Source organism: Euphorbia lathyris, chromosome 9 (assembly GCF_963576675.1).
Source record: "Euphorbia lathyris chromosome 9, ddEupLath1.1, whole genome shotgun sequence".
In the NCBI taxonomy this organism is placed as follows: domain Eukaryota; kingdom Viridiplantae; phylum Streptophyta; class Magnoliopsida; order Malpighiales; family Euphorbiaceae; genus Euphorbia; species Euphorbia lathyris.
Window position 1 is genome coordinate 10,759,597 of NC_088918.1, and position 18,962 is coordinate 10,778,558.

General features: G+C 34.1%; 2 protein-coding genes across 3 annotated transcripts; both read left to right on the top strand.

Annotated features, from left to right (window-relative positions):
• Positions 1–2,382: 2,382 nt before the first annotated feature.
• On the top strand, positions 2,383–8,049 carry LOC136206707 (uncharacterized). 2 transcript variants are annotated; one of them, XM_065997850.1, is made up of 8 exons: positions 2,383–2,453; positions 3,490–3,570; positions 3,793–3,979; positions 4,827–4,981; positions 5,232–5,375; positions 5,471–5,574; positions 5,683–5,836; positions 7,695–8,049. In XM_065997850.1, exons 2-8 carry the CDS (start codon positions 3,499–3,501, stop codon positions 7,776–7,778), a joined length of 900 nt encoding a protein of 299 aa, XP_065853922.1. In that variant the 5' UTR covers positions 2,383–2,453; positions 3,490–3,498; the 3' UTR covers positions 7,779–8,049. The 2 variants fall into 2 exon arrangements, with proteins under 2 accessions (XP_065853922.1, XP_065853923.1); XM_065997851.1 differs by having other exon boundaries at positions 7,698–8,049.
• Positions 8,050–14,470: 6,421 nt separating this feature from the next.
• LOC136206431 (uncharacterized) lies at positions 14,471–17,975 on the top strand. The gene is made up of 3 exons (XM_065997485.1): positions 14,471–14,702; positions 15,617–15,776; positions 17,737–17,975. The coding sequence occupies exons 2-3, from the start codon at positions 15,629–15,631 to the stop codon at positions 17,877–17,879; spliced, it is 291 nt and encodes a 96-aa protein (XP_065853557.1). The 5' UTR covers positions 14,471–14,702; positions 15,617–15,628; the 3' UTR covers positions 17,880–17,975.
• Positions 17,976–18,962: the final 987 nt, after the last annotated feature.

Below are 18,962 nucleotides of genomic sequence, written 5' to 3' on the forward strand. Positions count from 1 at the left end.
TTAAGATATATTGCAACTTGATTAAGAAAATTTACGAGTAAAACATAAAAAGGAAAAATCTAAAAATATATATTTTCATCAATTTTATTTCTAACGTCATAAATAATATAATTAAAAATCTAATGTTAATAAGTTGTATAAATTTCAAACATCATAAAAAAATCTCAAATATTAAATTCACGTTTTTCTATACCAATTGTTCATTAATTGATTCAGAGATTTTGTGATTTTTGTAGTTAGAGTTGGAATGCCTTCAAATTTGATAACATATTTGATTTTTTTTTATCCAACATATATAAAACAAGCGATAAGAATTTAAATGAGATTAAATTCACACGATGCTACGTGTGTAGACATATTTTTGATATGTTATTGATGAATGATCATCACGCACATGTGGAAAAATGATGTTTTAGTCATCGTTTCACTTAAAGTGTTACTTATCTCCTATAGTATCAGTAATGTTTGTGTTTTTCCTTTGACATTATTATTTTGTGATATTCATATTTCGACTTATTAAAATTTATATTTTTCGTTTAACCTTTATTTTGTAATATTTACCTCTTGGCGATAACAATCCATCACATTTCGTACAATTTAGACAAAAATTAACTCGTATATAAAGAGACTCATTAAATGTATGTGTTTGATGATTAATCACACACAATTGTAATATGATTTCGCCAATTGGCTTTTTTTTTTGTCAGGAAAGATTAATTCATTAATTGGTAATTAAAGCATTACAAACGAAAAGAGGTGGCTCATTTATCCACACCTCACGATCAGTGCTAGAAACTGCCACCGGAGCATGGGCTACAAAATTCGCTGATCTATGAACAAAACAGGTAGAAGAAGCTGTTATATCCTGTAATAAGGATTTGCAGTCGTCGATAATCAAATCTAAAGCCGAATTGCTGTTAGTTTCTCGCTTAAGGGCATACACTAACAATTATGAATCCAACTCCAACACAGTACCTGTCCATCCCTTTGTCTTCAACCAGCTCAGTTCCTCGCGGAAGGAGAGGGCTTCGACGAGGAACAGATCAAGTCGGCAGCGTAACAGCCCGTTTCCAGCCGCAGCAAATGACCTTTCTCGCTTAAGGGCATACACTAACAATTGTGAATCTGACTCCAACACAACACTAGTCCATCCCTTTGTCTTCAACCAGCTCAGTGCCTCGCGGAAGGAGAGGGCTTCGACGAGGAACGGATCAAGTCGGCAGCGTAACAGCCCGTTTCCAGCTGCAGTAAATGACCCCGAGCTATCCCGACAGATGAACGGGATTTTCACCGGGCGATCCGTAAGGAAGGAACCAATCAAGCTCCATGTTTTTGGTTTGGGTTGTGTCGCAGCGTCGTCTGGCTGGAGGAATGAGACCCGTGGCGGATTCCAAGGTAATGTAGGCACTCATATCAATCAAGGATTCCATTGTTTCAGTGAAGATCAAGGTGAGGTTGGGGAAGAGTTTGGGCGGCGGCGGCTGGGGCTCGGCAAAAGCGAGAGAGTCTAAAATTCTTAGGTTTTGGGCGGCGGCGCTCTACTCCTATTCCTAATTATTTCGCCAATTGGCTTAGTTGCCTTAATTTTCATATAATATCTCACCCCGTAACCATTTGTTTCTCCGCTTCTACGAATATTAGGCATTTTTGTCCAGATATCAGTTATCTTACACATGTTTTAAGGGGTCACCTCATATACACACCAATTTTCCTCTCAATTATATCAAATATAATTGATTGCTATCCGACATGATTAAATGTGATTGATTATTATACATTAGAGGGGTTAAGTGTAACAAATTAACATATCAAAGAGAAACGTAAATATTTATCTTATAGGTCATATGTCAAATAATATTTTAAGTATAATCGTTTATATAATCACAAATTGAAATGTTTCAAAATATTCCCTAAATAAAATAGAAAAATTTACAGTGAAATTTAGTTCTTAGCCTGTTGGTTGAGAGCTTATCTAGGTCATGGGTTCCAATCACATACGCATAACTTAAAAAAAAATCCTTATTTTTAATATATTTTAAGAATTAGAATTTATAAATTAAGGTCTAAGGTTTATTTTTTTTGAATTTATAATATATATTTTAAGATTTAAATTTATAATTTGGATCTAAAATTTATAAATTAAGATATAAAAATATATTTCCTTTATGATATATTATGTACGTTTGTTTACATATTGAGAATTAAATTTTGTAGTTTGATTTTGAATGTAATTTTATAACAGTTTTTTTTTTGAGAGAGTAATTTTATAACATTTCATTGCTACATTTGTCCAAAAAATGCTAGTCTTGAAGCCCAGCCCAGCCCGGCCCAGCCCATAGTTCTTTTATAGCCATTTATGAAGAAGGAAGAAAGTCGACCGATCCCAAATCAATTCAACCAAACGGAGACGAAGAATCCGATTCCAGGAAACGCCGATCGGAGTTCAGAAACAGGTATGTTTCTCTTCAATCATAAATTTGGTATTCGTCAATCGATGTAATTTCATACCCTAGTTACTCAATTTTTGGGGAGACTTCATGACCTTAATCTCAGTTTGCTTTGATAATAATGGCTTTGCTGGTAGTCTAGATTAGGGGATTCTTAGTTCTAATCTTAAATAGCTTCCTGAATATTTATCTAGTAAACTGAAAGGATTTTTTGTTATGGGCTTGTGTTCAATTTAAAGAACCCTTTGAGAAATTTTAAATTCTGTAGCTATGTGGATATTTTAGATTAATCACCTAGTTTTTATGCTTTTATAATTTCAAGGTAGCCTAATCCAGTTGCAAGTTTTAAAGATTAGAGATGATTTACCCAACGTTGGTAATTTGCTCCTTAGGATTGGGATGGGGGATAAAGAAACCTTTTCTTTTTTCTTTTCTGAGTTTTTCTCTTGGCTATCAGATAAAGGTTTATCCGCTTAAGGGTTCTAATTGATGTTTTCATATGAATTTCTGCTTTTGATTTACTTGCTCGGATGAACTTGTGTGCAGCCTACATGAATTTTAGGGATAAAAGTCGATTCTCCCCCTAAGGTTATTGGGGAAGCTCAAATTTTCCCTCATTGTATAAAACCGACTCAATTTTGCACCTCATGGTAGAAATCCTTGGTTAATTTATCATTTTCCAAGAAATCCGATCACTCATGGTAGAAATCCTTGGTCAATTTATCATTTTCCAAGAAATTCGATTGCTAATTTTCATCAACATTTACTTGGAAAAGTATAAAATTGAACTAAATTTTCTATCTTAATGTTAAATTTGAGCTAAAGTTTCTAACATGAGGGTGAAATTGGACTATTTTAAACAATAAGGGTAAAGTTAGATATTTCCCAATAATGCTAGGGGCAAATTTTATTTTTATCCCTAAATTGTACTGTCTTGAGACTTCTTATTTAGATGTTTCTTGATCTCCTCATTCTCTTCACCTTCAGATAAGCATTTTAATTTGTTTTATGTTATTATATTTTTTCTTGGTCTGCAATTTAGGTGTATTAAATGGAAAACGAATGGTACGGCGGTAAGCAGGAAATAGATGCTCATGATAAAGGTCAACGAGATAGTGAACAAGTAAGGAATATCGGTTCCACACGTTTTTCTTCATATATGTTTTTTTTTCATTGCTGCATTAATGGTTTGCATCTGAACTGGCTTAGCTGGGAGAAGCGCTTGTTTTTCCATATTTTTTTATCTATATATATGTCGTAAACGAAGTTTGCTTCATGAGAAGATTTGTCCATGCTTCACTGTTTTGACTTGTAATGTTTGCTCTTTCTGCTCTTTTCTCATCAGGATTCTCTTATTGAGGATTTGGTAGAAGATTTTTGTTTGCCTATTAATCAAAAACCGACAGAAAATGTTGACCTGGATAATGTTGAACAAGCTTCATTGGACACAATGTTGACAGCATCTAATATCGGGTTTAGGCTTCTTCAGAAAATGGGATGGAAAGGGAAAGGTCTTGGGAAGGATGAGCAGGGTATGTTCAGAACCCATAAACTTATGACAATATTGCATGTCTTGTTATTTGAATTCGTGAAATGATCTTATATGTCTGATTTTTCTCGTAAACTGTTAGCTTTATCTTGAACTCTTGTAAATGATCTTAAATTTAATCTTACATCTCTATATTCAGCCAATTTTGCAGTAAATTCGGGTTTCCTGGTTCTTGCAAGTTTTTTTTCTTTTATCCTTTATTGGATAAGTTTTTGCACATGATTATAGATATAGCCCGACCCTTCTGTGTAGGGCTGTAAATGAGTCTAGTCGCTCATGAGTGGCTCGACGTTCGGCTCGATTTATAAACAAGCCGAGTTTTAGAACTGTGAAGTTCTGCTCGAGTTTCGAGCACACTCGGTTATAGGTTCGTGAATAAGCCTCGATCATAATGTTTATGAACAGGCTCGTGAGGAAGCTCGGTTCAATTATTTTTTTAATAATAGTAATTCTATAAAACGGGAGATGTAAAACTATGTAGTTCTCTATGAAACTTTAGTTTTGTAGGTTTCAAAACTACGTAGCTTGTGAACATAATTAATGAGCTGTCAGCAAAATACTTGAATAGTATTAATGAGCGGCTCACTAGCAAAGCTCGTGAACAAATAAACGAGCTACTTGACGATCAACTAATTTTTTTAATGAACCGAGCTTGAGCTCGTCCATTTTTTGCCAAGCTGAGCATGAGCAGGCCAAAGCTAAGCTCGGCTCAATTACAGCCCTAGTTCTATGATATGATAGTTGAGGCTCTTTTGTGGATTTTGTTTCAAAATATCTTTATTTGTTTAGCTTCTTCTGGTTTTCACAATCTTTTAGGGTTTTTTCCTCAGGAATAATTGAGCCAATAAAATCGGGGATTCGAGATCCCAAGTTAGGGATAGGAAAACAAGAAGAAGATGATTTTTTCACTGCAGAAGAAAACATCCAAAGAAAAAAGCTTGAAATTGAGCTTGAGGAAACGGAGGAACACGCAAAGAAACGAGAGGTATGTCTATAAACTTGTAGAGATGGCCATAAATACTTTGACCAGTAGATACTATATTGAGGTTGATGCGTTACTTTTTCTGAAACCCGCATCTAATAGCAGAAGGCAGCATATAGCATATATGCATGTCTTTTGACGGGAATGGTATATCATAGGAGAACATCAAGTTTGGAAGATCTTGAGAATTTCCTGCAGTTTTTATTACCTGGTGGCTTCTACTGCCTGCTTCGTGCACATTATGAAAATTCAGGTGTTAGCAGAACGTGAGCAGAAAATTCAAACGGAGGTGAAAGAGATAAGGAAGGTGTTCTATTGTGATCTCTGCAACAAGCAATACAAATTGGCCATGGAATTTGAAGTTCATCTAAGCTCATATGATCACAATCACAGAAAGGTATACGACTTATTTAAAATATTACTAAGTTTTCTTTTCATTCAAAGTGGTGTTACGTTTTATGTTTTAATTCTCGGCTTTCTTGATGGTTGCAGCGTTTTAAGGAGATGAGGGAGATGCAAGGCTCTAGCAGCCGTGATGATAGACAAAAACGAGAATTACAGCGACAAGAAAGAGAAATGGCCAAGTTTGCCCAGATGTAACAACTCATACTTGGTTTTCTTGATATATGTTAGCTTTCGATTTTTAGCATCTTACATCATTTTTACGGCTTCATTTTTTTATCCCTTCGTTTATGAATATCTAGGGCTGATGCTCGTAAACAGCAACAGCAACAACAACTTGAGGAACCTCGATCGACCCTGAGTTCCAATTCTTTGAAAAGTGCAACTCCTCTCGCAAATCAGGAGCAGCGGAAGGTGTTAAAGTTTGGGTTTTCTTCCAAGAGTGCCACTTCTAAGGTAGGCAACTTTGCTTGGGAAGAAAAGTTGTTAAAGACGCAAGGCTCACTAAGGCGCTAAAGGGTCCTATAGCCTAGGGCGCACGCCTGATGAGCATGAAGTGCAGAAAATGATAAAAAAGAGATAGGAAATCTAATTATCACGGAACCAATTGAACTAAAAGCTTAAGCCGGTAGTTAAAGGGCCAATTCATATTAATATCTGACACACCTCTGCACGCTAATGCCAACTGGGCTCGAAGTGTGAACAACACAGACTCATCTTATCATGTATTGAAATTAAATCAACAAATGAGGTTGTCAGGAATCGAACCCTCGATCACTTGGTAAATCAAAAAACGCTCGGATACCATGTCATGGAACTAATTGTACTAAAAAGTTTAAGCTGATAATTAAAGGCCAATTCATATTAATATTTGACAAATACTAATGTCACTAATACTCTATTAGTAGTTTAGGCACAAGTTATTATGAACTAAAAACACATTTATAACCACACAAACATGACAAAAACTACGTGAAAACATAATATTGAACATAGGAAACACCAAGTTAAGTGATGACAATAGAGCTAAGATGCTAGAATTGCAGCAGTAAAAGAAATTAAAAATCTAATCATTAATCAAAACGCAGAAGAGGCAGTCTGGGGAGAGCCTACAAAGCCCATGTCAGGCGCACAAGGCGAGAGCCTCGTCTAGGACTTATTAGGCGCAAGACCTTGAGCCTCACCTGAGGTGCGCCTTCAAAGCCCATCTGAGGCGCACAAGGCGAGAGCCTTTTAAACAGAGCCTCGTCTAGGACTTATTAGACGCAAGGCCTTGAGCCTCGCCTGAGGTGCGACTTTAACAACTATGTTGGAAACTATTCAGTATGACTACAAAAGAAGCTTTTTTCAGTGAATATGATAGTTTCATCAATATCCTTTATATGGCATTGCTGAAAATTTGTATAAAGTAGCTCCTAAGAATAGCAACATCAAAACTTTATCATTTCTAAGGCATATGGCTGTTTGAAGTAGCTTCTGATTTTCTTTCAGGAAAAACGCATTTTTAAACCCCTGATCTATTCGATTTTGATTGATTAAACCTCCGGTCAAAGGATACATTAATCCCTTGATCAATTTGTTTCGAACACATCAAGCTTCTGATCTTTTAAATGTATACACGCCTTTGATCAATTTTCTTTTTTGAACACCATAGTTACTAAAGGCGCAAGGCACACTAAGGCGCAAGGGGGGTCCTGGAGCCTTGGCGCAACTTAAGGCGCGCACCCGAGCGACTCAAGGCGCATAAAAAAAATCAATTCATGATACTAGTCACAAATAATCACAAATAGTCAAATACCAACAATAAAACAATAAAATGCATCCCTTAAGTTATAGTTAACTACTAAGGCGACTTAAAAGTTAAAATTAAAGAAAACACTAATAGTCTTGACTCTAGAAAACAACTAATTTTTAACTTCCTAGATGGAAGCACCGTTGGAGGGAGGAGAGCAAAATGTCTGCTGCGATATGTAGAGTAAAAACTGTCGATCTTTTGTTTCTCTGCTTTTCTTTTATTTTCTGAACTTGAAAAACCCTAAAATACCCTCAAAACCCTAAAATGCCCTAAATTACCCTAAGGTAGCCGAGGCGTGCCAAGGTGCGCGCCTGACTGACTGCGCCCGCCTTTGGGCTCCAGAGGCGCTAAGGCTGGCCTTTAATAACTATGTTGAACACATTAAGCTCTTTTGAACAGTCTTTATGTACCTGTAACTCAAACTCCGTTTAACACGTATAGAACTGCTAGTATGTCACTATTCTAACAATCTTAATATGCTCCCGTTGATTTGTTCCTTTTTTTTCTCTGAACTTGTAGAAGTCATCATGGTCTGGTGCAAAGAAACCGAAAGTTGTTGCTGTCGCGTCGGTGTTTGGCAATGAGAGTGAAGAAGAACAGTAAGCTTTTACAATGTGGCTGGATATCAGCTGTGTACTGTACTGTACCTTATATGAGATATTGTTATGCTATTTGGTTGGCAATTTGTATTTATGGCTTGTATTTGTGAAAATCACCATGGTATAATCTGTACGACGATGCGAAAACCTGTTAGAAATTTTTAGGTGGGTTTTATTTTTTTTTCCAGACAAATTGTTGGTGTTAGAACTTCAGATCTTGTGCTTCTTAAACTTGATGTGATGATTGTTTTATCAATGTTGAAATTTCATATTCATATCCCTCCATTTTGAATTATAGGTTGAATTACATGTTGTTTAAGGGAGCGAGAAATTACTGAATTATAGGCTCATTTTTAAGAAAAGATACAGTTTGATTCTTTGGAAGAATATGCAAAGTTTATGGGAATATTAAGTGAGAATAAAGAGAAGATGGTGTTATTTTACAAATTTATTTATTTTAATTGTATTGTAACTAATAAAAAAGATAGTGAATATTAGTTATTAAAGATGGGAGATATATAAAGTAGTATTGTTTTTTTTAAGTCTTCTTTAATGCTTCTTCATTTATAAAATTTTGCTATTATTTAGTACTGTTCTTATTTTTTTATTGGTACATCTAGGGGTGTCAACGAGCCGAACCGATACCGAAACCTAACTTGGCTCGGCTCGGCTCGAGCTCGAAGCTCGTCGAGCTTGGATTTTCTAAGCTCGGCTCGAGCTCGATTCTTTTCGAGCCAGCGTGAGCTCGTTTGGTTTTTATATTTTCGAGCTTGTAATGGGCTCGGTTCGAAAAAAGCTCATGATTCGGCTCGAGTTTCAAGTTCAAATTTAATATTGTTATTATCCAATTTAACAAATAATTTTCAGAATAAAGAAAAAAATTAAAGAAGTCATTAGATAAGCAAAATAAAATGTCAAAACAATTTAAATTTAACACAGTCAACTTGCAACATTTGCAACAAATTTAACATCAAACGAAAAGGTGAAATGAAAACATCTTAATAGAACAACTATAATTCTAAGGAATGGGAATGATGATTTTTGTAGGTTTGTCTTCATCATCGTTATCATGCTTAGAGAGGAGACTGTGGTTTAGAAGAGAAAGTGTGGCTTAGTTAGAGTAAAGAGGAGAGGAGAGGAGACTGTTAGGCAGGCGGTAGAAGAGTGAAACGACGATAAGAATGATGGGTGAAGTAGGATTTCTTTCTATTTTAATTTTTAAAAATAATTTTTTTTTTTTTTATGCTTGGCCCAAGTTTAAAACGTGTTGGATTTGGATAAATTATGTTGGGCCGAAAAAAATTGTGATAATTTATCAATGGACTTATAACTTATGACTTAATAAAATTTAAAATTATTGAAATATGTATATATATCTATATATTAAGAATTGGTAAAATATATATCAAAAATTAATCGAGCTTGCTCGCGAGTTTTCGAGTCGAACCTAAGAAAGCTCGTGTTTTGATTCACTAATCTTTGAGCCGATCTCGAACTCGAGCCGAGCGCAATCGGACCGAGTTTTGATCGAACCGAACTCGAACTGTTTGCAAACTATACAAGCTCGTTGGCACCCCTAGGTACATCTTCCATTGTCAGGAGTTGTTGCTTGTAAGAATTGATGAAAAAATGATAATAAATTTTGTTCTTTTCTTAGGCTTAATACATCCTCTGTTCTTTAAGTTAAGTTTTTATTTGGAACAAATCTTAAATGCCACATAACAGTGTATCATAGTAGGATGTTAGGTGTTATGTTTTCGTGGGTCAATGACAGTTTTTGAACAACTTGAGAAGCTGAGGATGTTTTATGTTTTTTTAAAGGCCTAATGCTCCCTTAGCCCTTTTAACTTGTCGAAATTGGTTATTTTATTTTCCAATTTATCGAATGTCCTATTTACCACTTTAATTCCATAAAAGTAGTATTTCTCACCTCTCTATTTTCATTCTCGAATGTTAGAATTGATCGGTGTAAAGGACGCGCTTGAAGTCTGACTTCTCAAATACCACGTAAAATTCGGTCAATAGCATACCTTCATATCAACCGTTTCACCATAATAACATACATTATCGCTTGCTATGACATGATTTGGAGCTGAAATTTCCAAATTAATGGAAAAGATTCGAATTGCAGATGAAGAACAAAACACTTAACCTATAAATCGAGTAACGAAGGAGATAAAACAAGAATGGAGAAGATTATATTCAACAGGAATAAAGAAGAAAGAAGAGGAATCGGAAGGAAATAAGAATTAGGGATTTAGATATTAGATTTTAGGGATTTTTTTTTAAAAAAAAATTGTTACCGTTAGTGTCCAATTTTCCACATTCACGCGATTCATACCTTTGTTGCACACACATAAAAAGTTACTGCCACGTATGATCATAAGGGGTGAGAAATACCACTTTTATGGAATTAAGGGGGGTAAATAGAACATTCGAGGAGTTTTTGGGGTAAAATTATTAATTTGGACAAGTTAAGGGAGTGAAAAATACAATTTTTATGGAGTTAAGAGGGTAAATAGGATATTCGATTTATAATTATCGAATTTATCGAATGTCCTATTTACCAATTTAGAAAAGTTAAGGGGTTGAGAGAGTATTAGACCTTTTTATAATTATTTTCAATGTTGCTAGAAATGATTTATATGGTGTCCACAATCGCACTTTCGGTAAATGGGTTGAGTAAGAGATTTGAGTTATACTAATTTAGTTTTATTTTTTTATAGTTGGAAAATTATATATGTAATTAGGTAGATAGTATAGTTACTTTATTTTTAATAAAGTAATCATTATTTTGTTTTTTTTTCACATTTTGTTTTTTTTTTTTCCACCATTGGATTAATTTTCAATCTCATCATCTAATGGTGAAAAAAACAAAGTAATGATTGCTTTGTCAAAAACAAAATAACCATAACTTGCACGTGATCCAAGTGGTTAAGATACTGGATCAGGTTAACCATTCAATCAGGATCGAATCTTGAAGATAAGAATATAATTGTGATCAAATATTTGGTGGGAGAGCTTTGCATCTGTAAAGGGATCTATCCTATTACACTCGATTGTCTTTGTTTGATTAACAATTTAGAATTTATATAATAGGTTTCTTGTGTTTTATGGGATAAATCACCCCGTAAAAGTAGTTACATATCAAATTGGAAACAAGAAAGGCACTGTATTTGAATTTTAGAAGCTATTTCTAATACTACAACAAAACAATCCGATTAACACGACATGATTGACATTATTATCATTTTTATTATATAAAGAACTTTATCGAATATATAAATGAAATAACATGTGTATGTTTATGACATGACAACCGAATTTTCCTAACTCTGATTTAAATTGAGAGCAAATGATGACTAAATCAAACCATCATGTTGTAAGAACATAAAATGGCTATCAAACAACCTCACCAAAACCGGATTGAAGATCACCGAAATCAAACACGGTGATAAACTCTCGTAAACAGATCTCTAAGAATCTTGGGCGTTTGTAATTTTCAGATTCAGTAATAAACTTTGCATTTTACTAACATAATGGTTTAATTTACCAGTGATCTAAGTTAGAATTGATAACAATCTATAAATGGAAAAGTAAAAAAATTTGAATTGTTTAGATTTTTCATAGAACCATCGTTTTCGATTTTCCACGTCATGCTTTTCAGAGATTTATTTTTCTAAACAATTTGTTTCTCTCTCCTAACAAATAATACCGAGTAAATTGCATCAACCATTACTAAAGTTTGGGCTCAGTTTTAAAAAAGATATTGAACTTCATTTTGTTTCAATAAAGTTACTCGATTTTCATTTGTATTTCAATAAAGTTCCTTTTATTTTATCGGGTCAACATAGGCCTTGGCTTCTCAATTCGTCCATCTGGGATTCGATTAGAGGAGTGTATTCTTTGGTTTTAGATAATTGTTGTTGGTGGATTGGACGGAGATCTGATCTAAATTTTTGGAATGGTAGATGGATTAGACCAACTGTTGCTTTATAATTGGGTTTAGCGGCCTTGCAGCAAAGGCGTGGCTTGGATATGGTAGATGATTTTTTGATCAAGAGTTATAACGGGTAACGGGTACCCTAGGGGGTATTCCCATACCCTTCCCATTATCCTAACGGGCAATGGTTTTGATCCCATACCTGTCTCATATCCTTTATACAAGGTACGAGTAGTCCCATTAGAATCGAATAGTGCTGGGTACCCGCGGGTATATTACCCGTTGCCATCCCTACTTCTATCAGCTCTACAAGAGTAATCTTTTGGTCAACCTAAAAAGACACTTTATATTAATATTTGCTTCAAAAGTCACGAGGTTTTAATGTCCGATTTTGAAGCTCATATGTCATAAAGAATGTAAAAATAAAGTTGAAGGACCATGGATGTAATTTATCAGAGAACTTAAAACACATAGGTATAAACTTGAATGTTGGGGGATCAATAACATACCAAAGATAATCTCCTGGAGGAGGCATATCTAAAGCCATGAATCCACTAATGCAAACTGCAAGTTGTTTTCATAAAAAAAAGACTGATTACGGAGCGAAAACTCGTTAGAAAAGGCGTAACCAAAAGCGAGACGAACTTGCTCCAGTGTGAGTTGGAAAGGTTTCTCTCCTATGGTGAATGTGATGTTTGGCATGCCTGAAATGCTAGCACAATCGGTTATCGACTCTCGACGATCAATAGTCGAAAACATTAACAAAACGGATTCATAATCGAGTAGCATTTTCGAAACTAGTTTACCTTATCTACATATTTGAAAGTAGCCTCCTTTGTTTGCTTCTATTTTAGTTGAGTTCCGAACCCAAATGACAAGCATCTCACAGGCAGTGCATAGAACATCGTTTCCAATGGATGACCCCTCCGTATTTTCCTTCTCGACCACTAATTTAATCGCATTGCTGGAGACAAATTTTGAAACCTTGTGAATAACAAGATCAGTCATGGTTAGCCTTTCCGTCAAAATTCAATCGAAGATTTTCTGATAGATTTGATAGACGGAAATTTTTGTTCGTAATAAGCTTTTTTCTTGTAGTGAAAGGTAATAGATCCAAACCCGTACATGTAAGAATGCAAGGTCCTAACGAGACCTATAACAACGATATTTTTTTTTCTTCTCGACCACAGACTTAATCCCGGTGCTGTAGACACGCTTTGAAGCATTGAATCAAACTATAAATAGCAAGATCAAAATGGTTAGCCTTTCAAAATTATGTAATAAATGACTTTTATGACAATTTGATGGATTGGTGACGGATAGTGGACCAAGTCAAAATTAAAAGATCAAATAAAATTGAAAAGATATAATATGAAGACTCAAGATGTTTTTAATCGAGAGTTCAGTCTTAATGAAATCGAATATTTCTGTACTTGGCCTAAAACTTCAGTTATTTCTGTGAACTTTTAAAAGTTTTAAATGATCCTTATTTTTATCCAATTATATGTAACAACCTCCAGTTTCTCAATAAAATTTGTTGGATGCAAAAAAAACTAAAGACGTGCTCCGCCACATGTCAAAATGATCGCAACGTCTCAAAAAGAAAATTCCAAATAGACAAATAATTAAAAAAATTGAAAATTTACATAACAATTGAATGTAATTGTACAAGAATAGAGAGGTTATTGAATGTTATTAGACAAGAGTATGATCATTGAATGCGATTGGATAAAAATAGAAGTTATTGAATACAGGGGTGGGTATTGGTTTGATCCGGTTACTAACCGAACCAAAATATGTCCTATTTTTAGAACCGAATATTAGCAAACCTACTTTTTTTTTATTCGGTTTGGTTCAGGTATCGATCGAATAATAAAAAATTCATAATTTTTTTTTTTTTTTGTACATTTTTTGTTTTATTAGTTTTCAAATAATACACTTGTTCAAAAATTACAATTGAAGAAATTATAGGACACTAAATAAAAATTTATATAATTGAGATAGAATTATATTTTGTAATGGAATTTATATTTTATAAGTTATTTCTAAAATTGTATTTTTTATATTTATATGGGTAATTAATTTATTAGTTCCTATATTTTGATAAAACACACTGTTTAGTCCATGTATTTTTAAAAACATACGGTAAGATTTCTAACATTTTTCTCGATGAACTGTTTAATCCCTAACATTTTTTTCGGTGAACTGTTTAGTCTATGCTGTTAGATTCTCATGAAGATTCTGTTAGTCAATTTGGATTTGAGTCAAATTAAACTCACCATTAAGAGTAAGCGAGAGAGATTTGAGTCGATTTCTATCTTCAATTTAAACAGAAAGAGTGAGCATGAGTGATTCGATTATGGGTTAGAGATTCAATCCTTTCTCCATTTTTTTTGTGAGCGCGAGTTGTGAGAGAAAAACACAGAGGTGTGAATTGTTTTTGGCTGATAAATAGTAAAGGGTAATTTAGTCATTTCCGAATTCATAAATGGTAAAAAATCTAACAAACAGACGGAAGGACTAAACAGTTTACTGAGAAAAAAGATTAGGGACCTCACCGTGTGTTTTTGAAAATACAGGAACGAAACCGTGTGTTTTTTCAAAATATAGGACTAATAAATTAATTACCCTATTTGTATTTGTATTTTTTTTTTTCTAATAGTTGAACGGATAATCTATTATCAAACTAACCCAAAATTAATTAAACCAAACCAGATTGTTAAATAAACCGAACCAAAATAAAATTTCAATTCAGTTGCTGATTATTTTGCTGACCGGAATAGAACCAGAGTGATTTGAAATTTTAAAATCCGTTCGTAGATTCAATTTGACGGTTGGACATGGAGCATAATTAGTGCGGCAAATTTCAAACTTCAATCTTTGACCTCAGTTGCCAGAGTCTATAAATAAGCGAACAAGCCATTCAAGAGTTATTTCAATAGGGTTCTTCACCGATACTTCATACGGTTCTGAGTGCCAAAACAGGTACAATCTTCTCTCTTTTCTCTTTTCTGTTTGTTCTTTTTTTCCTGAAATACTAGAATAATGGGTAATTTTATTTTGTTAGCTTTTCTTTCTCAATCGATCTTCGAAAATCTGTTCACTTTTATGCATATTACCTGTTCGATGAAACGACCAATTGAATCAATTTTATGCATATTACCTGCTCGATGAAATGCTCAATTGAATCAATTTTATGCATATTACCTGTTCGATGAAATGGTCAATTGAATCCATTTTAAGCATATTACCTGCTTGATGGGCTGAATTGAAGCAATTCTATGCGTATTACCTGTTCGATGAAATGCTCAATCGGAGCAATTTTATGCATAAATGGAGCAATTTTATGGACATTACCTGTTCGATGAAATGCTCAATTGAAGCAATTCTATGCATATTACGTTCGATAAGAGAATTCACCTTTCCTTCTCCAAAGTTGGATTCCTTGGTCATTTGTTGAAACAAAACTACGTATTTCAATTCTGTTTTGTAAATATTCATCCTATCTTTATGGTAGAAGCTTAATAGCATTTCAATTTCATTTTCTCTTGTAATGTTATCAATATGATATATGCTTAGGGCAGATTTACTGTGTATTTTAATTTTTGTTTAGTTGCTACATAACTGTTCGACAAAATGCTGCACTGAAAGATTTTTATGTTATTTTTATTGTAGAAGCTTAATAGGACTTTAATTTGATTTTCCCTAACAATGTTATCAACATGATATATGATTGTGGCAGATTTAAGCTGTATTTTGATTTGTGTGTTTAGTTGTTACCTAACTGTTCGACAAAATGCCACACTGGAAGATTTTATGTTATCTTTATTAAGGTTTTAATAGCACATTAATTTGACTTTCTCTAACAATGTTATCACCATGATATATGATTATGGCAGATTTAGGGATAGATGGCGTTAAGACGCTTCCTTGGGTTCTCGGATGGCGAGTTAATGAGGTCGGATTGTAAGCCTTGCTCCAGATTAATGAGGCAAACCGCAGGAATTTTTACTGTTGGAGGAGCATTGGGTTTCTGGGTTCTTTGTAGATTGCATTATGGTATGTTTACTGTATCTGTTTCATTGCTTTTTATGTGTATATTTAGAGAATTGCAATTGATTTCTTGGGAGCATTTGTTACAAATTGAGCTTTTGTATTGCCTTTAGCTATTGCTGTTTAAGTTAGTTAATCATCTCTTCCCGGAGTGTTTCTGTTATTAAATTAAATCTTGTGAAAAAAGGCACCAACTTGCTTGTTGTGTTGATTTAAGTTAGGTATGAAGGAATTCGAATAAGCATCACTCAATCTTGATGTCATGAGTGTCAAAGTTAGAGAGAACACAATTCAATAGCCATGCGAACAATGTAGACATGTTCTAGGCTACCTCTTGTTGTTATAGTTAGTTGTTTTCCATTCAAAAAAGCAGCAAGAACAAGCATCCTCTCTAAGCAATGGGGTTCTATTCGGCGCAAAGCAACCAATCTCGAGTTCAATGAGTGTTTTATTTGTTAATCTTGAAGAATCGGAAGAGAATCAGAGGATTCAAACATGAATTGGTTTCTTTGAATCCTCTGATTCTCTTCCGATTCTTCAAAATTAACAAAGAAACTCTCATTGAATTCGAGATTGGTTGTTTCGCGCCAACTAGAATCTCATTGCTTAGAGAGGATGTTTGTTCTTGCTACTTCGAATGACAAATAACTAACTATAGCAACAAGAAGAGAGCTTTGTAGCCTATGAACATGTCTACATTGTTCTCCACGGCTATACGGATAGGATTTTAATGGCTGTTCTTTATAAAATCGTTTTAATATGTGTTGGTGAACCTTTTGCCGTTGGTTCTATTTTAGTCCATCTCGACAGTTATAAAACAATTTCTTTTGTCATTATTTAACTAAATTGTCGACTATAAATTGTATCATCACTAATAGGAATAACCGCAAACGCACACATTTTCCCCAAAAGTTATATTCACCTATTTAAATTTTTGCAGGTAGAGAGAACACAATTCAATAGGCATGGAAACAATGTAACATGTTCTAGGCTACCTCTCTTCTTGTTGCTATAGTTAGTTATTTTCCATTCAAAGAAGCAGCAAGAACAAACATCCTCTCTAAGAAATGGGTTCTATTTGGCGCAAAACAACCAATTTTGAGTTCAATATAAGTTCCTTTGTTAGTTTTGAAGATTCCGAAGTCCTCTGATTCTCTTCGGAATCTTCAAGACTAACAAAGGAACTCTCATTGAACTCAAAATTGGTTGTTTTGCACTAAGTAGAATCTCATTGCTTAGAGAGATGCTTGTTCCTTCTGCTTCTCCGAATGACAAATAACTAACTATAGCAACAAGAAGAGCGCTGCGTATCCTATGAACATGTCTACATTGTTCCCATGGCTATTGAATTGTGTTCTTCTCTGCTTGCAAAAATTTAAATCGGTGTGTTTGCAGTTATTCCTAGAAGTGAATATATAATTTATAGTCGATAGTTCAGTTGGATTAATAATGAGAAAAGAAACTGTTTTACAAGTGCCGAGATTGACTAAAATGGAACGACAAAAAGTTCACAAACACATCTTTTTATGGATGCAGATTTTAAAACGATCTTATAAAGAATAACCATTGCAATCCTACCCATATAGTCGAACTAAAAAGAGACGGGAATTCCCAAACGGTGAAGGGGAAATATCAATTTAGCACCCATGAAAATATCCTGGGTTGATATGTTCCATTCAATACTCTCCACCGAGATTTCCTCAGAACTGTGTCAATACTTGAGCCAGTTGGTCTACTGGCCAATTGTCTCTCCGTTATCAGACTAACAAGGCTGATGTTGCTTAGCTATGTTCACTAGCGTTTCCGCGTTTCATGTCCTTTTCCGCTTCCTAGCTAAATTTTCTTACAAATAACGTTTCCCGGTGTCCTTTTCGGTTTCCATGCAAAATAATTTGCTTAGTGAATTTGGGATGAATTTGGATTCTTGTTTTGTTATATCATATTGATGGTTGCAATGTCTCTGCAGGTCCTAGAATTACAATTCCTAGGAGTCTTCGATGGGCTACTTGCGGAGCTATTTCTACGAGTTCAACAACAGCTCTCCTGGTTCGCCTCTTAAGCCCTGAATGTGAACCCCAGAACATAGTTGCTTATGACAAACTTAACTAGTGGTTCATCACAAACCATCTATCAATCTTTTTCTAGGACATGAATTATATCATATTGTACATTCCCTATGTTTATGATCATGATTGTTTCCTGCAACTCCTGTGTCGTGTGATTTGTATTGCACAAACGATTAGTCGATTGTTCTTAGACCTGTTTATGAGTCGGGGCTAGACTCATACCTAAAAACACCCGGTCCAAGTTTAGTCTTAGCTGCAATAATCGATTGTTCTTAGACCTGTTTATGAGCCGGGGCTAGACTCGTACCTAAAAACACCCGGTCCAAGTTTAGTCTAGCTCGCTATCAAATTTAATCGAATTTGGATTTAGAAAATCAAATCCGGAGCCTATCCCAAACAAGTCCACCTTTTATATATTTTTAAATTAAATTATATTACAGGGTAAATAATTTATTAGTATCTACATTTCTATGTAACACTATGCACTTAAAAACTATTATTTTAAATAGGGATAAAGTACCAAAATAAGCGCATGGTTTTTGGGGAAGTATCAATTTAGGTTTCATGTACAAAATGGTACCAATATAGACTTAACGTTTAAAAAATGGTATCAATTTAGGTTTCGATTACGGAAGGTGATACGTCATTCATAATACTTCGTTAAGTTTTGTACAATTAATAGAACTTAACGGAGTAATATAAATGACGTGTCACGTTCCGTTATCGAAGTCTAAATTAGTATCATTTTTTAAACGTTAAACCTATTTTGGTACTATTTTGTATGTGGAACCTAAATTGATACTTTCTCAAAAATCATAGACATATTTTAGTACTTTGTCCCTTTTAAACATTATGTATATATTTCTTGGATCTTTTTCTAATAAAAATATAATATTTTTATTCTCATAAAATTATTTGGTTAATTGATTTTAATATTAATGTGAATATTTTACACGATACTAATATTAAAAACTATAATTTTAAATAGGGATAAGGCACCAAAATAAGCTTATGGTTTTTGGAGAAGTATCAATTTAGGTTTCATGTATAAAATGGTACCAATATAGACTTAACGTTTAAAAAATGGTATCAATTTAGGTTTCGATTACGGAAGGTGAAACATCAT

Coding starts and splice junctions, on each gene's coding strand:
- LOC136206707 (XM_065997850.1), top strand. CDS start 3,499: ATGGAAAACGAATGGTACGGCGGTAAGCAGGAAATAGATGCTCATGAT. Junction 4,982..5,231: donor AACACGCAAAGAAACGAGAG/GTATGTCTATAA, acceptor ATGAAAATTCAG/GTGTTAGCAGAACGTGAGCA. Junction 5,376..5,470: donor ATGATCACAATCACAGAAAG/GTATACGACTTA, acceptor TGATGGTTGCAG/CGTTTTAAGGAGATGAGGGA.
- LOC136206431 (XM_065997485.1), top strand. CDS start 15,629: ATGGCGTTAAGACGCTTCCTTGGGTTCTCGGATGGCGAGTTAATGAGG. Junction 15,777..17,736: donor TCTTTGTAGATTGCATTATG/GTATGTTTACTG, acceptor ATGTCTCTGCAG/GTCCTAGAATTACAATTCCT.